Here is a 21,532-nt window from a genome sequence, read left to right as displayed (position 1 = left end):
CAGAGCTGTTAAACTCCAGTAAGGTGTTCATTTTGTGGCCCACTCAGTCCCTGCCAGGAAAAGAGTGGTGGGAAAAATGGTGAGCGGGCAATTGGGTGGACATGAGTGGCAACAGGGGCCCAGGACTGGCGAATCACCAGCCACCTCCCTGGCCCCTCTTACTGTCCCCCCCCCGCCGCCGCCACCCTTGCCTCTTAATGCTCCTGTAAGGCATCCCACCGCCCCACAGGGAGCAATACTGCCCACTTTAGGAATCACTGTTCTATGTCATTTTGCTTTTCGCAGCATTAGAGCTTCTCCTAGTAACCAATACAAAATTATATTAACCGGAGAGACGGCAGAAATTGAATCGGGGCCTCCTGCACATTGTGGTCCTCACTTTGACTCTATCTTTAGTTTAATAATTGCCCGGGACTGAAAAAAGGCCCAAGACTAGGTTACTTTTCAAGATCATCATTTAAATCCAATGCGACAACTGGGAAATACAGTGGGGATACGAAGAATTTACAGGCAACCCTTGCATTGACACATGAACAGTACTGTGATAATGAGTACCTGAAGCAAGAAGATTCCCCTCCCAAATTAAGATCAAGACAGGGATGCTATTAAGTATAAAACACCTAGTGTGTTTTTTTACCTGAAGCTATGCCTTTTAAGGATAAAAGAAAAGGCCAAAAGATTCATAGCAATTACTAGTCTACAAAAAATTGTATGAGCTGGAGGAAATTTAGTTTCTATGCAAGGCTTTGAGAATGTTCTTTCCAACCCTGGGAATAAAAGGGGCAATTACTGTAGTTCCATCTTGTCTCTACCAAACTACACACTAATCTGCATGAATCTCTAAGCGTGGGTCTACATGAAATTCTCCTCCACATACCTACAGGAAAGGTAACGTGTCCGCTGGGTCCCAAAAGTGCTTTTTTTAAAGCGGCAACCTGGGGGTCATGGGAACCGACATCTTTTAATTCCAGCCCAGACATGATGTGATTGTGATGTTTGATGGTATGATTGTTGCAACAACATTTTAGGGTTTTATATTATTAATGGGGATATTTAACTATTTTATATTGTCTTATTTTTGCTGTAAGCTGCTCTGAGCCTCTCAACAATGAGCGGCATGTAAATCCAGTAAATAAATAAATAAACAAACAAACAAACTGGATTTTCATTTTTTTTTAAAAAAAATTTTTTTTTTATTATTTTCAGAATAAAAGACATAACATGTCGAACAAACATAGACAAAACATAACACATAACATAAAAAGGAGCTACAGTTGCTCCGCTCAGAATTGAAGTCTTCTTAATACAAAGAGAAAAAACTAATTATAGTTTAGATCAAATCAGAAAAGTAAACATTTCTATAAAATATCTTTATATGATATATTCTGTCTAGTAAATTTAACTATTAAACTCTTTATTTTAACATCTTTAAACATTTCTTTTATTTAACCAACTATAGACCTTTTGCCAAGTTTTATAAAATTCTGTTTCTACTTGGCTATTCAACCGCCTCATCATCATATCTAATTCTGCGCATTCCATAATCTTGCTAAAGACCTCTTCATCCTTGGGGATTTCCATTTCTTTCCATCTTTGTGCAAAAACAAACTGGATTTTCCTATATTTCTCTGAAGACATTTTGCTTATCATCCAAGTAGCTTCTTCAGCTCTGACTGGATAGTGGGGAATGGAAGGATTTATACTCCTTGCAGACAGCTGGTCATTTGCATCCTTTTAGCAAGTCATTAAGTCACCTGAATGGTGCAAATGAGAGTGGCGCCTTCTAGGAACTGTTGAAAGGACTATGTTGTAGACTGGAAATAGATGATAGTGTATCCCTCCCCCACTGTTGAGAGAAGGCTCTTTAGTTTTGACATAAATGGCTTCTTTGACCCCTCTTTCAAACCAGCAGTCTTCTTTGCCCAAGATCAGGTGAGCTTGATGACTCACTAAAAGAATGCAAATGACCAGCTGTCTGCAAGGAGTATAAATTCTTCCATTACCCGCCATCCAGTCAGAGCTGAAGAAGCTTCCTGGATGAAAAGCAAAATCTCTTCAAAGAAAAATAAGAAAGGAAAATCAATAAAGGCCATTTATCTTGAAATAAAAATACCTTTGGGACAGCCATGACCTTGGTAACTGAGAATCTCCACAGACATGTCCGCTAGTTTTTACCTAATTGAAGAGGAAAATCGTACTGCAAATCCCAAAGTGAACCTTGTTCAGACAGGTTCATTTGTCTAGCTGATTCCTCCCAACTTCATCCCTCACATTTTTAAAATTCATATTTATAGGTACCCTGGGCTCAAGACTATAAAATGTATGAATGTATATCCTGAGCATCTGGTAAGAGTCCTAAGAGTGCTTTTCAGTAATCGGAGGAAAAGACAATTTCATCCTTTGCCACTCCATCTTACAGGTAGTCCTTCACTTACAACAGTTCGTTTAGTGACTATTCAAAGTTACAACAGCACTGAAAAAAGTGACTTATGACTATCTTTCATACTTATGACCCTTGTAGCATCCTTATAGTCACATAATCAAAATTTGATGCTTGGCAACTGGTCCATATTTATGATAGTTGCCGTGTCCCAGGATCATGTGATTGCTTTCACAACCTTTTGATAAGTAAATTGTTGTGAGCCTGTCTGAATTGTCACACATTTGGCAACTCCAAATCTCAAATAATAAATGCTCTGTCCTGCATACTGGCAAAAAAAATATCAGATCTCCAAATACAAGTTGGGAGGAAACAATCTTGTAGATGACCCTTACTAGGACCTAGGAGTACTCATCTCAAACAATCTAAGCCCAGAGCTCACTAACAGCATTGCCAAAAATGCATTAAGAGTTGTTAACCTAACCTTACAAAGCTTCTTCTCTGATAACATTGTATTGCTAACTAAGGCATACAAAACCTTTGCCAGACCAATTCTTGCATACAGCTCATCCACCTGGAATCCACACTATATATCAGACATTAATATGATTGAGTGGGTCCAGAGGTACTTCACTCTTTTACTCATAATAAAATCCCTCATGCCACCAGGCTTGAAATTCTGGCCTTAAACAATCTGGAACTGCGCTGACTACGGTCCGATCTAAGCATAGTACACAAAATTGTCTGCTGCAACGTCTTACCTGTCAATGACTTCTTCAGCTTTAACCACAATAATACATGAGCAAACAACTGATACAAATTCAGGGTAAACCAATTGATACAAAACCAAGGTAAATGCGATTGCAGAAAAAATGACTTCAGCAACAGTGTGGTCAATGCCTGAATTTCTCTATCCGACTCGTTTGTTACAGCCTTAAACCTTCACAGCTTCAATCTCAAACTGTCTAACATGGACCTCACCCGATTCCTAAGAGGTCCGTAAAGGGAGCATGCATAAGTGCACCAGCGTGCCTACAGTCCCTGTCTTACTGTCCCTAGTTATCTGCACTTACTTCCTTTGTTTATGTTTATACCTATACCTATCTTGTACATGTGTGACAAAATATAATATAATATGGTATGATATGACATGACATGATATGATATAATATAAATAAAATAGATTCACTTTACAACCATGATACTAATTTAACAGCTGTAATGATTCATTTAACAACTATGGCAAGGAAGGTCGTAAAATGGGACAAAACTCACTTATCAATATCTGATTAAGAAACAATTGTGGGCTCACTTGTGGTCCTAAATTGAGTAGTACTTATACCTTTCTTTCCTCATGCATAATCTATTATTCACAACTTCACAACAAATACATTTCTTCCATTTTCTTTATTACAGTATGAAAGAATTTCCAAACTTGAGCAGATGACTCTCTTAAACAACCGATTATGCCAATACACAATCACTGGAATGTTTAGCACCATTACATAGATTTAAATAGTATTTTTAATTATTATTATTATTATTATTAGTATTATTATTAATTAGATTTCTATGCCTCCCTTCTCCTGAGACTCAGGGTGGCTCACAACATATAAATACAAAACATCTGAGAAATCTAATATTAAAACATATTTAAAACTACAATGCTAAAAATATTTAAATTCTAAAACCCCAATATACAGTACTTCTTTTTGCTCCCAGCCCTGAAAGGAACACATTTTTTGTCCATAGAAGAGATCCAATCAGCCGTGATGAAGACCTTGCGAGAGATCCTCAAAGACGCCTTCCAGGGCATGTACCGGTCATAGTCGCTGGAAAAAATGTGTAGAGGCCCAAGGACAGTACTTTGAAGAATTTTAAGTGTTTGTGCAAATCTGTTCAATAAATTCCTTTTAAAAAAAAATTGCATTACTTTTGGAACGCACCCTGTATGTTAGGGTAAACACTGCTGGCTCTTTGAATTCTGAGTTACTTTAGAAGCAATAAGCTACAAATTAAAGTGACATAGATCTTTTAAAAACCCATGTGCTACTGCCATCTACTGGTAATCAGAAGAACAACCAGATTTAGGGGGGTTCAGCCATGATCCAGAAAAGAATGCATGTTCTTCTAAATCAGTGTTTTTTAACCAGTGTGCCATGAGACATGGTCAGGTGTGCCGTGGGGAAATTAAACATGGGTCCCCAAACTAAGGCCAGCATGCCGGATACGGCCCACGGAGGCCATTTATCCGGCCTGCCGCCAGCCGCCTCTATCCGAACATAAATATTCCCCTCATAATCCCGCCAGCTATCAGCGACAGGAAGAGTGGAGGCACAGGGAACGCTCACTGACCAATCACCTTCTAGGATTCATCCCGACCACTAGCGATGAACCAATAGCAGGCCGCCTCTCATCCACACCTAGGAAGGTCCCCACTCGGGCTGCTGCACACTTGTCATTGTGTGGCCGCGGCGAGTAGTTGAAGCTGCTACTTCTCCCCATGGTCACAATTTCTAATTCTGGTCAGGACTGGAGGTAAATGTTACCACCACTAGATGAAATCTCAGCCTCAGCTGGTTATGTCTATCCTGATGGTGTATATAGATATTTGACCCTTTTCTTATTATAAGAGGCCCCCGCAGAGGGTGATATACAATGCATCACAATGCATGTACTGTGTTAGAGTGTCATTTTGTGTCATTTTGGTTGGTGGTGTGCCCCAGGATTTTGTAAATGTAAAAAATGTGCCACGGTTCAAAAAAGGTTGAAAATCACTGTTCTAAATCAGTGGAAAAAGAAAAAAGGCATCTCTATCCCTCCAGAAGAGGGCGGTATAATGGCTGCGTTCTTAACACTTCCATCACTGAACATTTTCAATAATGTTCACTTTGTATAACACACAAGAAAAATAACTCATAAATTGAAAGCCTCAGAGCAAAGAAAAATCACAACATTACTAAGTTGATTTTTGGCTCAAAACCAAATGTCACATGGTGGTGACATTACCATTAACTTAGAAACCTTATCAGAGCCACAAGTCCTAAATCTAGCTAAGGTTTCAAGACACTAGTCCTAAGGAACAATTTAATCAAGTTTACAATGAAGTCCTATTTTACTGCATTTCAAGAGAGACAATGTAATTGTAGAATTGGAAAAGTATCTTTTTTTAAATTATCAAAATCAATGAAGCATTGTCTCTTTAAAGAAAGCTTAAGTATTTTCCATTGAATAGTTTTGGAGAGAGGAAATGTGATAGAAATTGATTAGTTATACCTCACATAGATTCTCCTATAATGAACAGATTATGAACACTGTAAAATAAATACAGATATTGAGCCAAACTGCATCTAGTGTAAACAAAGTAGGAGATGTTTTTCCTGTTTCAAAACAGGGTAGTCACCCAATAAAATTAGAAACGGATTCAATGCAAGTGGTACATAACTGACTTATTATAAAATGCTACAAGATGGCAACAAGTTTTATCTGTTTGAAGAGGAATTATCTTTGCTCATAGCGTGGCACAAAATACATTGGGAAGAGCTGGTTATCAACACCCTGTATAATTAAATTTGTCTAAAAGGTAAGAATTGCTGGCTGCTTAGCAAGTTTCCCCTGCTAAATCCCATCCCTTGTTCACTGACCAGTATCCCACTTATCACATTTCTTCTTCATATTGGAGCAACAGCAGGATCAGAATCTAACAAATGATGAAATGTTTCCTCAATTATTTCCTAATTGTTCTTCCAAAACAGTCTCCTCCACTAGAAAAGTGAACTTCCACTAAGTACACCTAGTATGGCCCTTGAGATACAGTACTGCCCTTACCAGTTGCATAAGGCAGATTTCATTAAAAAGTCCGATACACCCAACTTCCTCCTCATAAATATTGATGAACCCAAAGTGCTTGGGTCTTAGGAGTATTTCAGCATCAATTAGATCTGGCTGAAGTCCTGCATTTCCACTTTCCCAAACAAATACAGTGATCCCTCGATTTTCGCAATCTCAATCTTCGCGAAACGCTATATCGCGATTTTTCCACCCGATGACGTCACTCCTTTCCTTTCTCATCTTTCTTTCTCTCTCTATTTCTCTATCTTGCTTCTTCCTCTCTCACACTCTCTTCCTCCCTCTCTCATCTCTTTCTTTCCTTCTCTCTCTTTCTCTATCTCTCCCCCTCTTGCTCTCGAGCGGCAAGCGAGCAGCCGGGCGGGCGGGCGAACGGGCAAGCGGCAAGCGAGCGGCTGGGTGGGCGGGTGACGGGCAAGCGAGCAGCCAGGCGGGCGGGTGAACGGGCAAGCGGCAAGCGAGCGGCCGGGCGGGTGATGGGCAAGCGGCAAGCGATCTTGGGGTTTCCCCTTTGCCTGGGCGGCGGGAAGACCCAGGGAAGGTTCCTTCGGCCGCCCAGCAGCTGATCTGCTCCGCAGCGCGGCAGCAGCGAGGAGCCGAAGATGGGGTTTCCCCTTTGCCTGGGCAACGGGGAAACCCCATCTTCAGCTCCTCGCTACTGCCGTGCTGCGGAGCAGATCAGCTGCTGGGCGGCCGAAGGAACCTTCCCTGGGTGCCGCCCGCCGCCCACGCAAACTCCACCATCTGCGCATGTGCGGCCATGAAAAAAAGGGCGCGCATGCGCAGATGGTGTTTTTACTTCCGCAACCCTACATCGCGAAAAATCGATTATCGCGAGGGGTCTTGGAACGGAATCCTCGCGATACTCGAGGGATCACTGTACTTTCTTTCCAAGAAATTAAACTCCGGATTAAGACAGCTTTACAGAGCCAACCAAAGGTTTACAAACCTTATGCAAGCTTCTGAGCTTCTAAGAACTCTTTACCCAATTGACTGAATGACTATTTCCAAAGTACAGCTAGCCCTTGACTTTGTTCTGTCGGGCTCTTTGGTAGACTCCTCCCAAAAATTCACAGGTACAAATTTCAGACACACACACGTTTGAAAATTCAAAACAATGTTCTTTATAATGAAAATTCACTTAAACTAAGCCCTCTTTTGGTATAGCCAAGAGCACTCGTCTCCAAACAAACTGGTAATTTGTACAAGTCCCTTATCAGTTCTGTGATACTTAGCTTGCAGCTGTGAGGCAATTCACAGTCCTTATTTCACAAAGTGAAACACACTTTGCTCTGGTTTAGTTTCAAAGCGGGGGAAAATCAGCACATAAAAGGTCAAAGTCAGCAAAGCAGTCACGAAACACAATGATCAGATAATCCTCCACAATGGCCAAACCCACAGGCTGCTATTTATAGCAGCCTCACTAATTATCCCAGCCCCACCCAACCACAGGTGGCCTCATTTTCTTTGATAATATGTTGCCTATGCATCGCTCTCCACATGCGTGGCTGTATCATTAACTCTTGTTCTGAATGCAAGGAGGAGCTAGATAATTGATCTCCTTCTGAGTTGTCTGCCACACTCTCCTCCTCCCTGTCACTCATGTCTTCTTGGTCAGAGGAGCCTTCATCAGCAGATTCCACGGGGGGGGGGAGAAACAGGCCTGCAGCATGTGGATGTCTCCCCCACATCCACAGTCCTTGGGGCAGGAGCAGGGCCAGAGCTAACCACAACAGACTTACTACAATTAAGCCCAAAATTCTGCTGCTAAGACATTTGTTATGTGAGTTTTGTCCCATTTTACGACCTTTCTTTCCACAATTGTTGTGAATAAATGCAGTTACTAAATTAGTAATACAATTATTAAGTGAATCTGGCTTCCCCATTGGCTTTGCTAGTTATATGATCACATGACCCTGGGATACTGCAACTGTCATAAATATGAGTCAGTTGTTAAGTGTCTGAATTTTGATCACATGACCCTGGGGATGCTGAAATGGACATAAGTGTGAAAATTGGTCATAAGTTACTCTTTTCAGTGCTGCTGCAAATTTGAATGGTCACTAAATGAACTGTTATCATCGAAGACTATGTGTAATCTTTAGCATCCTTTCCCAACCCAAAATAACCTTCAAAAAGAATGAGATTAAGATTCTTGAAATAACCAATTCAAAACTGAGAAAATTTTCCAGAAATTGGCATAAATGCCAACCTACATTACACCACCAACTAGGTCAGACCTATAAAGCACATGGGTAGGGCTATTTACTAGTATCAACATGTCCTAAATACAGGAGAGCACCACATTTGCACAAAATCTTTTATACATTTAAAACAATAACTTTAAATCAATAATTAGTATTTTAAAGTTACCTATTCCTAAGCAAGTTTCTTTCATTCTTTTCTTTACTTTACATTACATGTCTTTTACCCAACATTCAAGTTAGACTAATGAGAGTTACCAGAGTTATTTATGGTAGGGGTTTCAGCAAGAGACCTTTTCTGATATCAAACGAATTAGTAGGCAAAGCAGCTCCAGGAGAGCCCTGACAGAATGCTGACGTTTACTTCTTTTAAGAAATTAAGGCTAAAAGCAGAAAGACCTGCTGCGTTCAGGAAGCAATGTTGGGAACTTAATGGAACACACAATGGCTACACACATTGGGGAAAGCTGAGCAGAATATATTGGAAGGAAAATAAGCTTTGAATGCCTGAGGAAGACATGTATTTTCTGCCAGCTCTGATTTCAAGGCAAGCCTTTTCAAGCCTAAACAAGCCTAAACTGTGCACAACAGGAAGTAACTTGAATTACCGCTTCTAAAGCCACTATACTGCAACAACAGGATTGGGCTCTTCTAGTGAGCATTCTAGAAGTTTCTCCATTTTAATCAGTGTCAATTGTAAGCAAAGAAATCATTTTTATGAAGCCATTTGTATTTTGTCTTCTTGTTTACAGCCAAAAGTATGTCTCAGTTAAATGAAGCAGCCAGCAAGGGAAGTATCAATGTAAATTCAACCTCTGCTTCAGATGATTTTGGTGTCCTCATTCCCAACTCCCAAACCAAACAACATAACATGAAAAATGTGTTACAGAAATAGGCCTTGCCATCATGTTCCTAACAAATGTGTGTACAAGACTTACTAGGAAGAACTAAGCAAAAGTCATAGAAAAAGTGTACCTCATACTGTGTGTTCCCTCCAACACAACAAAACCAGACAAATTAAACATAATTCTCTTCAATCCAAGAACCTACTACAAGCCTAGAACTATGTCCTTAAATTCAAGTAATCATAGATGGAGCATTAAGTTCTGGGTCACAGAAAATTTCAAGGCAGGCAAATCTTTGGGGAAGCAACCACGTCATAAATAGGCCTCACAGGTGTATTAATTCTACTCTACCAATGTAACCTACTTTTGTTCAATCTATCAACTCCTCCTTATTCTTTCCTGCCATAGAGAAGAGCTCAAATGAGCTCTATTTGCAAACAGTCCCTTGTGGTTATAATGATGATTGCCATCATTAGCCCTAGCTTGCCTTCAGAGACATCTACTACTTCTACCATGTCCCATTTAGTGCTGCAATTTTATTTTTTTATTTCCAAGAATTTTAAGGGAGTCTTGTACTTCCAACTCTTCCAATGGGAGAAGGAAAGAATGCTTATGTTTGCTGCTTTGAATGTAAAAAAAAATCCAATAAATATGAAGGATGTGGAATAGAATAGACTGATTAGTTTAAAAAGGGGGAGGGAGGTTAGCTGCTATAGTTTCAGAGTCTATGTTTGACAGACAACTCTTCTCTTTCATTGTTTCAAACCAATAAATATGATGGTGGTGGACTTGAGGACAGGTTGATGAAAAAGCAGTAACAGCAAGAGAATCTTAGAAAACTTCAATTTAATGCCACATAAGTTCCAATTTTCTAAATTAAATACAAAATTTATTCCATCATTCATTCAATTTTGTATCAAAAACCTCCTCACATCTATTAATTCCAGGCCAGGTATATTTATCAGATAAGAGGGCTTTCTTCCTAAGTGTTGGCTCTGCCAACAAGAAGAACAAGTGGAGGAATGTAGCTATGTATGTTAAAAAAAATTTTTTTTAACAATTTAGAATCCGTGTCAAGGAACATAAATAGAAATAAGAAGGCAGGAAGCTCAGCGGCACATGCAACTTTATTTTAAATGCTGCCAGGCAAATGTATGCAGAATCAAGTCTAAAAGTGGGCTAAGTGAGAAGGCAGGCACTCAAAATAAAAAGCAGATGAGCTCAGACATAGAGAATGAAGAGAACTATTTGTCAAAACAGATGGAAATATCTGAGCCCAGAAGAAGGGGTGTAAAGAACAGCTCTGCACCAACCAGATGGCAATGAAATAGACAACTCCTCCCTCTCATTGTTCAGATTGGAGATTGGGGATCATTGACTGTCTGTTGCCATGAAGGAGGGCGCAGAGGACTAAAACAAATTAATAGGTCTGAGCTATTGAAATTTATCTAGTCACATTGGAATCCTTAGCATTATTTAACTGACGTGCTCAAGTATTACATTATAGTATGAGAAGCAGAAAGAGTAGAAAGAATCATATTGATTCCTCTACCAAAGTTGGCATGCAGTGATGGAAGGATAAATAAAATGAAAAGTCAAGCTCCCTTTTGAGTTGGAGCTAGTTGCCCAAAGCAGAACCAGAAAGAGGAAAACAGTATTTAGTTTTCAAAAGATACTAAACAGGAGGTCCTTGGTACTCGCTCAACTTGGTTTTTCCTTGCAGACGTTTAATTACCCAATGCACTGATGATGTTACCTAGTTTGGAATATGAAACGTCTGCAAGAAAACAACCAATCTGAGAGAGCACCAAGGACCCCCTCATTCAGCCCTGAGCTACAAATATTCTCCATGTTGCTGCAGCTTTATACTGACCTGCAGCACCTCTCCAGGATCTGCAATGTGCACTGGACTTTTGCATGTCATGTCCACATCTATGACGCAGCCTTTGCCACAGAGGTGGGTTCCTCCCGGTTCGGACCGGTTCAATGGAACTGGTAGAAACTTGGTGGTCTAGAATCTAGATCAGTATTTCCCAAACTTGGCAACTTGAATATATATATATTCTGGGAGTTGAAGTCCAAATATATTCAAGTTGCCAAGGTTGGGAAACATTGGTCTAGATACCTGGAACTGGCAGTGACCCAGGTCTGGCACGCCCCCAAGCTTTTCTCTGGGTGGCGCCATAAATGCCATCAACTTGTTCTTTGCTTCTGCGCATGCATAGAAACATTTTAAATTGCTGTGCATATGCGCCCATGCCCGCACAGCACACCCAAGTGAATCAGCAGCAGGAGAAACCAGAACCCACCCTTGCTTTGCCATCCTGCCCTGTCTCACTCATTAGAATGCTGCTTCATACAATATTTTCAGTCATTTTGAAGGGTGGAATATTCTATAAAAAGGTATATTCATTGCCCTTCTTAAGGTCATTAAATGTTTGGGAAAATTATCCATAAATATCTCATCTCTAGTAGAAAGATAAAAAATCACTGTTTTACTTTATTGCAACTGATCATATATATATGCGTGTGTGTGTGTGTTAATCTAAAATATAAATGTTTGTATATCAAATATTGCAAAATGGTAAAATATAAACACTGAAATGTCCATGTCCCTCCCACCTTAATGGCATTTGATTTCAAGTAATTATGCATAATTTTTCACTTAATATAGACTTGATTTGAACTAGAACTTGACTTATATAGAAATAATGAGCAATTTTGTTTAACACTTCCAAAATGACAAGAACAACATTGGAAGAGGTAAGATTCCATCCTTCATTTATTAACTATTTTCTGTTTTTCATCATTGAGATTTACTACCTTCAGCTAACAGATGGAGATCACACTGTATATCAATTTCCATCAATCTGTGTCCAAAAAGTACATTATTCATAGCATCATATCAGCCAAGCTTTTATATTGAATGTCTAGAGGAAAGCTTAGAAGAGTTCAGAGATATCTTCCTTTAATATACATTTGAAGATGCATTAAGTGGACATTGACACCACCAAGTGGAGGTATTGAAAAGGTACTATAATTCTGAGATGCATGCAGCAACGTCATCAAAAAATTCTGACCATGAGTGCTTTTGGAAACAAATAATCACATACCATAAGCCTAATTTTTCATGAAATCTGTACTGTAATTTATAAACTTGATTCAAATATACAAAATGTCAGATCCCATAGATTCCTATCAGGATATTACCATTCTGGTGAGGAGGCCTGGATGCATTCCTCACTTTCTAACCTTTTTCCTAACCTTTTCTATCCTGTACTTTGATTTACCTTTCTGAGAATCTGAGGGGGGAGGGAATGGCTAGAGCAGTGTTTCCCAACCGTGGCAACTTGAAGATATTTGGACTTCAACTCCCAGAATTCCCCAGCCAGCTGGTTGCGGAATTCTGGGAGTTGAAGTCCAAATATCTTTAAGTTGCCACGGTTGGGAAACACTGGGCTAGAGAGCCATGTTTTGTCTCAGCAAGCAACTCCTGAGAACAGCTTCTTATCATTTTCTCAGCCTGAAGTTCTCAAACAACTTCACACCTAGGGATTGGCTAGCCCTGCACTGATTTGATTTGATTTAATTGGATTTATTGGATTTGTATGCCGCCCCTCTCCGGCGGCATACAAATGGCTGAGGGAAGGGTCTCTATCCCTTTTAACCTAATGGTTTTGCATGGGAAAACCATGCATCTTTGTCTTGCTATCATCTTTGTCTTGCTATCACTTTCTCCAATATAAAGGGGGGGGGGGGGGTTGAAATGCCAACTGTTTCAAGAGTTTACTTTCTGGAAAACAGATTGTAAAGCCACCATGCACTCCAAACTATGTTTTTCAGGTTGAGGCAATAGTGAAATCAAAATTTGGAAGGTCAAAATTGCCCCACTCTCTCTAGAAAACCAGTTCCTATAACAAAATCTCTTATTTACTGTTTTGCAGACATTTCGAAGCCATTTTACTTCCAGGTATACATGTCACTTCAAGAGCTGCTTTACCTATATTCATTTCAAGTAGCTCTTTTCTCCAATCTTTTTTTGAAGCAACCACCTTCTCTGGCAGTCTGTGTTCAGAGAAAGTAACCAATTCAAAATCACAGTGAGCTGCCAAGGTAAGGGTGAATTAACAAACCTTGATCTCACCACACTGCAATCACATAACCCTTTTAAACCTTTCTAGTATAGAATAGTGCTTGGATGCTAAAGAATGGAATTTCAACTAAATAGATTTTTGGCTAGTTGTATTTTCCAACTTAATTGGGGAAATAACGGTTTTAAATACCAGTATTCTAAGAAATCTGCACACTACTTCAGAACAATTTTATATGCATCCAAGATAGAAAAACATTTACAAAATGACATCACAATGTAAAGTACACTGCTGCTTATTAGAAACTTGGATTTAAAAAAAATTCAATCTGATATCTTGCTACTATCCATAAGTAGGAGTGAGAATGCATATTTAAGGAAATGTTCCAGACATAAACGCTGCTCTCACTCATTAATTCAATTTGAGAATAATTAAGTCAGTACAGTAGTATTAACACCATAAATATTGACTTAAAGCCAATATTACCTTTATTGTTCATGTATTACACATTTTATTCGTTTTTTAAAATCACAAGATGAACCAGATTATCATAGAAACATAGAAGTCTGACGGCAGAAAAAGACCTCCTGGCCCATCTAGTCTGCCCTTATACTATTTTCTGTATTTTATCTTAGGATGGATATGTGTTTATCCCAGGCATGTTTAAATTCAGTTACTGTGGATTTATCCACCACGTCTGCTGGAAGTTTGTTCCAAGGATCTACTACTCTTTCAGTAAAATAATATTTTCTCATGTTGCTTTTGATCTTTCCCCCAACTAACTTCAGATTGTGTCCCCTTGTTCTTGTGTTCACTTTCCTATTAAAAACACTTCCCTCCTGGACCTTATTTAACCCATTAAACCCCAGATTACATAAAAGAGGTTGAAAAATTGTATGTAAGCAACAGTTTTGTAATAAAATAGTGACTTTGTCTTTTGCTCCAAGTACAAGATTTGAGATTTCTGAACCATAAAATCTCAGCCATGTAATGGTGTGTGTTGCATCAATAGACACTGTAGATCAGACCTGGGCAAGGGGCGGCCCGTGGGCCACATCTGGCCCACCCGTTGTCTGTGACCGGCCCGTCCGCTATCTGTGATGGGTCCGTGGAGGTCGGGGTCCGCTCTAGTGTGAGGATGAAAGAGCTCACCGCTTCTGCCAGGACTCCTCCGGTTCCTGCTTTCCTAATGAATCATAAGGAAAGCAGGAACCGGAGGCGTCCCGGCAGACGCAGTGAGCTCTTTCATCCTCGCACTGGAGCAGACCCCGACCTCCTACCGAGAGCGGCCGAGCACAGAAACCATGCAAACACTCCAGCACAGTGACTGTGGTGCACCGTGTTGCCCTAAAGCAAACAATTAGGGGTCTGTAGAGTGGGTCTCGGTGTTTAGGTCAGGCCAGGGTCTGGGTCTTTACAGTATGTGGAGAACTGAGTTAATTATATTACTCCGGCCCGCTAAAACCATCCCAATTTCTCATGCAGCCCCATGGCAAAATTAATTGCCCACCCCTGCTGTAGATAATATCTACTTCCCACTTAACAGTGCCCAAAAATCCTGCAAACCAAGGAAAACAAAGTGACAGAGATTCAGATGACTTAATATGTCTAAAGTAGTTGTTAGCCCTATGAATTGTAGAATAGTTAGGTACTAAATCACATGATTTATAGCTATACATCTCAATACTTACAACACTTGATAATTTTGAGATATTAATTTTATAATATGTATATAATTTTATTATATACAGTATATGGTTAGAACAGCAATTTTAGCAGTTACCAGGCAAGCATATTTGTCACATGTTGACTTCTCAATGCTGTAATAACCCAATTATTTGGCAAAGTGAATTACAAGTAGATGTGCAAGAATATAGTGAGGAATAGATGAAGAATATAGTGGAGAATATAAGAAAAATCAAGAATATAAGGGTTAGGGAAATGAGAAAGAAAATAATACATAAGTGGTATCACACACCTGCTCAACTTGCATATTTTCAGCAGAATGTTAAGAATATTTGTTGACATGGGTGTCAAGATAAGGGGGTATTTATGCATATGATTTGGGAATGCCCAGTAGTGCAGAACTTTTGGAAAGAAATGCAAGAGGACATTAATAGGATGTTAAATATAAGATGGACAATTACAAAGGAAATGGCTGTATTAGTCAAAAGGAATGAGATGGGAGAATTTAGAGAAATAAAAGAAGCAGCGATAGAAAGCGCTCAGGTGGTAATAGTCCTAGGTTCGACTGATGCAAGAAAATGGACAATATAAAATTGGTATCAGTACATGGTGGATCATATTCAGTTTGAGATTATGGATAAAAGGATGAATTCGGCCAATGAAACTAATTTGCAGAAACTGATGGGACGATGAGACAAGGTAAGAAGATATGTGGTTAGTAGAATTTGAGACCAAGGTGTAAAGAATAAATTAGAATTATTTTATAATATGTAAATAGATATACTGCTCTTAAGTTAAAATGGTATATAAAAAATATGCCATTTTGGTGGAGGGGTATGAATGTTGTTTGGTGGTGGGCACTTTGAGCATTGAGCACACTGTTATGTATTGTTTGAATGTTTTAGTGTTATGCTGTTATTATAAAAATAAATTTAAATTTTTATTTTTTTTAAAAGCAATAACCAATTATTGACAATAACCCAATTATTATACATTGCCCTTGGATGTATATAACAGCTTTTGAGATTCATTACTATGTATTTGTAGAAATAAAAACCCAAAAGAACCAGGCTGGCCCAGCAGGTAGAGTGCTGTACTGCAGGCCACTTAAGGTGACTGTAGATCTGTAGGTCAGCGGTTCAAATCTCATCACCGGCTCAACGTTGACTCATCCTTTCATCCTTCCAAGGTGGGTAAAATGAGGACCCAGATTGTGGGGGCAATATGCTAGCTGTTAAAAAGTGCTATTGCTAACATGTTGCAAGCCGCCCTGAGTCTAAGGAGAAGGGCGGCATAAAAATCGAATGAATGAATGAATGAATGAATGAATGAATGAATGAATGAATGAATGAATGAATAAATAAGATAATGGTGTCTCAGAAGCTAGGGATAGATGTTATAGCAAATGAAAAACTAAAAATTGGGAGCGTAAAACAAAAATTAAATGGATTTGAAAAAAAGACTTGCCAAATTAGAATACATTATTCTGGATTAGGTGAACAGTCTGATTATTGTAGATAAAAAGCAGATTTTCAAGATTTTGACTGCTGCCATCTGTTTTTGCCAGAGACTATTACTACATACAGTAGATTAAACTCCATTACTAGAAGTCTCACAAAAGGTACATGGTCAGAAAAACCCAAAGGTAGGAAGTACTGCACATTTTAATATACAACTATCACAATGGTACATAAAGAAGCAAGACCATGGCTTGTTCAACAATATGCATTTCCACAATAGTCTTTCCTCTTTAGCAAAGGCAAACCTATCCTAAGTTTACTAGGTCACTGTGGCTGCGCTTTGTCACTAACTCTTTTACGTGGGCCAAGCACCACTAGAGCCACTCACCTGGGGAATTCTGTTTGTTCACTTTCTACAGGGGCAGCGACGGATACAGGCAGTTCTGCTGTTGTATCAGCAGCTTGTGCTTCTATGGTTTCTTCTGCTTTCACAGGCTCCTCTGCATCTGCAGCCTTTCCACTTTCCAATCCAGAGTCCTGCTCTACTGCAGAGGTGATTTCGACCTCCTCAATGGCAGGAGGCACCTTTGTTCTCTCTCCTGCAGCCACCATGTCTGCTTCTCTTTTCTTCAACTTCTCCTCAATTTCTTGCTGTCTTTTCTCATCATCTTGGAGGGCTAGATGTTCAAAGGTTCTGAATGCCTGAAAGTGACACAGCAATCAAATAACAATATTTAACCTACAGACCATCACTAGAGATTAGCTAACACACTGCATTTCAATTTCAAGGCAATAACAGTATCACTCTGTTTCAGATCAGCTCCAAAAACAAGTATTTATCTACTTGCTGATAATTATAAGCAGTGAGTTCATTGTATTTTATGATGATTGTAAAGGAGAAGCAAAGTCCATTATGAATAAAGGAAATTGAGTTACAGTATTTGGATTTAAGGAAAAATACAGAGGTTAGTAAAGTTCTGCAACTGCCCTGCAGGCATCAAATTACAGTAAATAAAAATAACTGCACTACCCAAACACCAAATTAGCCACCCCAAAGAATCTCTTCCTACTCATAACGTCTCACCTCTCATACTCATAAGTCTATCTTCAGGACCGCCTTCTGCCACATACCTCCCAGGGACCAAGAAGAGCCCACAGAGTTGGCCTTCTCCGAGTCCTGTCAGCCAAACTATATCGGATGGCAGGCTTCAGGGGAAGAGCCTTCTCTGTGGTGGCTCCAGCCCTATGGAACCAACTGCCTCCGGACATTCGTGATCTCACCTTGCTGACCTTCCTCAAAGCTTTAAAGACCTGGCTCTTCTGGCAGGCCTGGGGATGTTGACTAGATCCGGCCATGAATGAGGAATTAGTGTGGGGTTTTCTAATTAATGTTTTTATATTGTTCTTAGAATTGTTCTTACTGTTAGAAGCCGCCAAGAGTCCTTTGGGAATTGGGTAGCATATAAATATAATTAATTAAAATTTGATACAGCTATTCCATAAATATACATGGTTCCAAATATTTCTTGTATTCAGCATAAATCATACTGATGATAGCCAGTGTTTGCTGTATACACTATGCCAAGCCATAGATTGTACAGTACAGTATTTTGTATAGTACAATCCATTTTCATGTAGCACACTATGAAACCAGCAGTAGTTATTAGCCAGGCCACATATTTACGGTATATATTAGATTTATATAGCTACTGAGTGATCTCAAATACAAGACTCAGGGTAGCTAACACTATTAAAGATAGGTAAAAACATATGCTCCAACCTGAATATAGTTGGAAAGGGCCTTGGTGTTTTTCTAGTCCAGGGGTCTCCAAACTTTGCAACTTTAACACTTCCGGACTTCAACTCACAGAATTTTTCAGCCAACAAAACTGACTGAGGAATTCTAGGAGTTGAAGTCCGCAAGTCGCCAAGGTGGGAGACCCCTGGACTAATCCAACCCCCTGCTGGAGCAGGCAACCCTATACCATTTCAAACAAAGCCTGTCCAATCTCTTCTTAAAAGCCTCCAGTGTTGATGCACCCACAACTTTTGAATCTCGGGCAACAAAACAGCACTAGTGCCCAGTCCAAACCAACCAATCATTTCACGGTTTAACACCCTGGTTCCCCCAAACCTGTTTCAACCACTAAGTTCCCCGCCCCACTTCAGCTCTCTCTGCCTGGCCTATTTCAACGGGGCCCTCCTGGGGGTTTGAGTTGAGAGGCTGCCCAGAACACCCTGCAGGAGAGTGACCCAGCTGGACAGGCTTACCCGAACGGTCATGGTCTTGGCCACACCGGGCGGGAAACCCAGCCGGTCCGAAGGCTGCATCAAGAGCCGGTAGAAGTCGGTCTTGCGGTAGAGGAAGCCGAAGAGGATGTTCAGGAACTCCTGGACGTTGCCCACATGCTGCAAAATCCCCAGCAACGCCTGGTCGTACATGTCCGTCATGGTCCCGGAGCACTCCATGAGGCCGACGGGGACAAAGCGAGGCCCGAGGCAGGGGCCCCACTCGCCTTTCCCGGGAAAGAGGCAAGAGCTGCCCGACGAACGCCCGCCCCCACCCGCCGCCGCCTTTTAGGCCGAACGAACCCAGGAAGGCGCTTTTGCTGTCAGGGCAACCCTAACCCTAAGGGCAATGCGGTCACGTGACTGTCACGCCCCTTCCTGTCCTGTTCCCGAACGTTTCCCCGGCGCAACTTCCGGTTGAGCGCGCCCTTTCGTTCCCGCTCAAAAGTGTCGCCCCCCCTCCCCCCGCGCGCGCCTCTGCGGGTTGGCTGAGGATTAGAATTAAGCGCTTTCAGATACACCCAAAGAAAAGGGGGCTCCTTGGGCTGCTTTAGGGATCCTTCCCAGGAGAATGTTGTTAAATAGTCGTTCCCAGGACTGGCTTATTTGCAAGAGAGCTCCTTGATGCTTTCTGAGTTTGGTGGTTTTGTTATGGGCGTTTCATTATCAAAATAAGGTAAATATCATCAATGCAGAACACTGATGATGTTACCTAGTTTGATAATAAAATGTCTACCCACCCCCAAATCACCACCACCATCAAGCTCAGGGCACCAAGGAGCCCTCATTTCAACCCTGAGTTAACAAATACAGTATTCTCCTTCATTGATTAGTTTGTTTGTTTTGTCAAGTACATTTTGGTGATATACAAAGATATAATAATATTTATATACATTATACTAGTAAAAGATAAACATTAGGACAGGTACGGTGGTGCACTTATGCGTGCCCCTTACTGACCTCTTAGGAATTGGGAGAGGTCAACAGTGGATAGTTTAAGGGTAAAGTTTTGGGGGTTAGGTAATGATACTATAGAGTCGGATAGTGAGTTCCATGCATCAACTAGTATGTTACTAAAATCGTATTTCCTGCAGTTCAGTTTAGAGTGGTTTACTTTAAGTTAAGGTGATCAGATTTTAACGTTGGTAAAGTGGGACACTGATGGGGGTGTTTTTTGATTAAAAATTTGGTCTAAGTTGTAAAAGCCTCTGTAAAGGTCTTCAGAGGCATGCAAGACTGGTGGTACAGAAATTTGATAAGTAAGTCAAATCTAGATGATCTTTGTATTTGAGAGTTAAATGTGTTTTTTTTAAATGAAAGAGGTACAGAACAATTAGAAATAGAAAATTACTTGGAAATCTAAAAAGAAGCATGGATAGAAGCATTCAGAAGAAACCAGAATTTAGGACTTGATACTGGGAAGTTTAAAAACTGCAACCATAAAACCAAGGATGAATCTGGCCAATGTAGTAATAGCTTGTCTATGATAAGATGTGGTTTTGAATTGGCAGTATCAATTCAAACTGGAGATTTTTGCTTTATACAGTAGAACCCCGACTTACGAGATTAATTGGTGCCGGAAGGAGGCTCGTACGTCGAAAAGCTCGTATGATGAAACATTGTTTCCCATAGGAAACAATGGAAAAGCGATTAATGCGTGCAAGCCCGAGGGCGGAGGCGGCGGTAGCGGCGGCGGCGGCGGCTGCGGGGAGTCCAGCGCTGCCTGAGCTGTGAAGGTAAGGGCCAGGGAAAAGGGAGCCAGGCTGCTTTTTCTTTCCCGGGGGAGCGGGCAGGAAGGGCAAAGCCTCTAGGCTGATCTTTGCGGGTGGAAAGTGTGGGATCAGGCAGGGCGTAAGGCGGAAAGCCTCATTTTTTTGAGGGGAAAAGACGTCGGCTGAGGGGTGCCTGGTGCTTCCCGGCGAGGAGGAGGAGGAGCTGGGCTCCGGAGGGGCGCACGGGGAAGGGCTTGAGCCGCCGCCTTCTCCTTTCCTGCTGCTGTTGTTTCTCGCCGCAGCCTCGCGTGCTGCTTATCCCTCGCTGAGGCGAGAGAGCCGCGGGGCAAACAGCCGGCACCGGGCGCAGCCTTTTGCAAGGGAAGCCACCGACGCAGCAGGAAAGGAGAAGGCGGCGGCTCAAGCCCTTCCCCGTGCGCCCCTCCGGAGCCCACCTCCTTCTCCTCCTCGCCGGGAAGCACCGGGCACCCCTCAGCCGACGTCTTTTCCCCTCAAAAAAATGGGCAGCACTACCGCTGCCGCCGCCGCCGCCGCGGGGAGAGGCGGGCATGTGGGCTGGCGGCATTGGGCTTGGTGGAAAGTCCGGGGGCAGCTCCAACGACTCCCCTCCCGTGGCTGCTTTCCCAGGCAGCCGGCTTGCTGGCCGGGGAAGCAAGCGATCCGGGACTGTGTGGCTTTGCGCTGTGAGGACAACAACGGCGCCCCACCACCCGTTCCTGCAGACGCGCTGCCTTGCGCCTCGTTTCCTCTTCCCGCCACCGCATTCGGAGCCCGAGAGGGGGAAAGAGAAGAATGGAGAGAGAGCCGTGCGCCGGAGGCGGACGCCGCTGCCGCCTCAACGGCAGCCACAGGAGGGGAGTCGCTGGAGCTGCCCCCGGACTTTCCACCAAGCCCAATGCCGCCAGCCCACATGCCCGCCTCTCCCCGCGGCGGCGGCGGTGGTAGTGCTGCCCAGCGCTCCGGCGTTGTCCGGGCTTCTCCCGCCACGCGCAGCC

General features: G+C 41.6%; 1 protein-coding gene across 1 annotated transcript in view; it reads right to left on the bottom strand.

Annotated features, from left to right (window-relative positions):
• NUDCD3 (NudC domain containing 3) overlaps positions 1 to 19,253 on the bottom strand; it is a 102,918-nt gene extending 83,665 nt beyond the window's left edge. The window contains exons 1-2 of the mRNA XM_070765549.1: positions 18,787 to 19,253; positions 16,904 to 17,217 (exon numbers count right to left, since the gene is read on the bottom strand). Of these exons, the coding sequence (XP_070621650.1) occupies positions 16,904 to 17,217; positions 18,787 to 18,984 (512 nt within the window). The 5' untranslated portion in view covers positions 18,985 to 19,253. The remainder of the gene's footprint in view (positions 1 to 16,903; positions 17,218 to 18,786) is intronic.
• Positions 19,254 to 21,532: the final 2,279 nt, after the last annotated feature.

The sequence above is a fragment of the Erythrolamprus reginae genome, chromosome 12, assembly GCF_031021105.1.
Source record: "Erythrolamprus reginae isolate rEryReg1 chromosome 12, rEryReg1.hap1, whole genome shotgun sequence".
NCBI classification, from domain to species: domain Eukaryota; kingdom Metazoa; phylum Chordata; class Lepidosauria; order Squamata; family Dipsadidae; genus Erythrolamprus; species Erythrolamprus reginae.
Note: the sequence above shows the minus strand (reverse complement) of the source record. Positions and strands in the feature narration are given on the sequence as shown.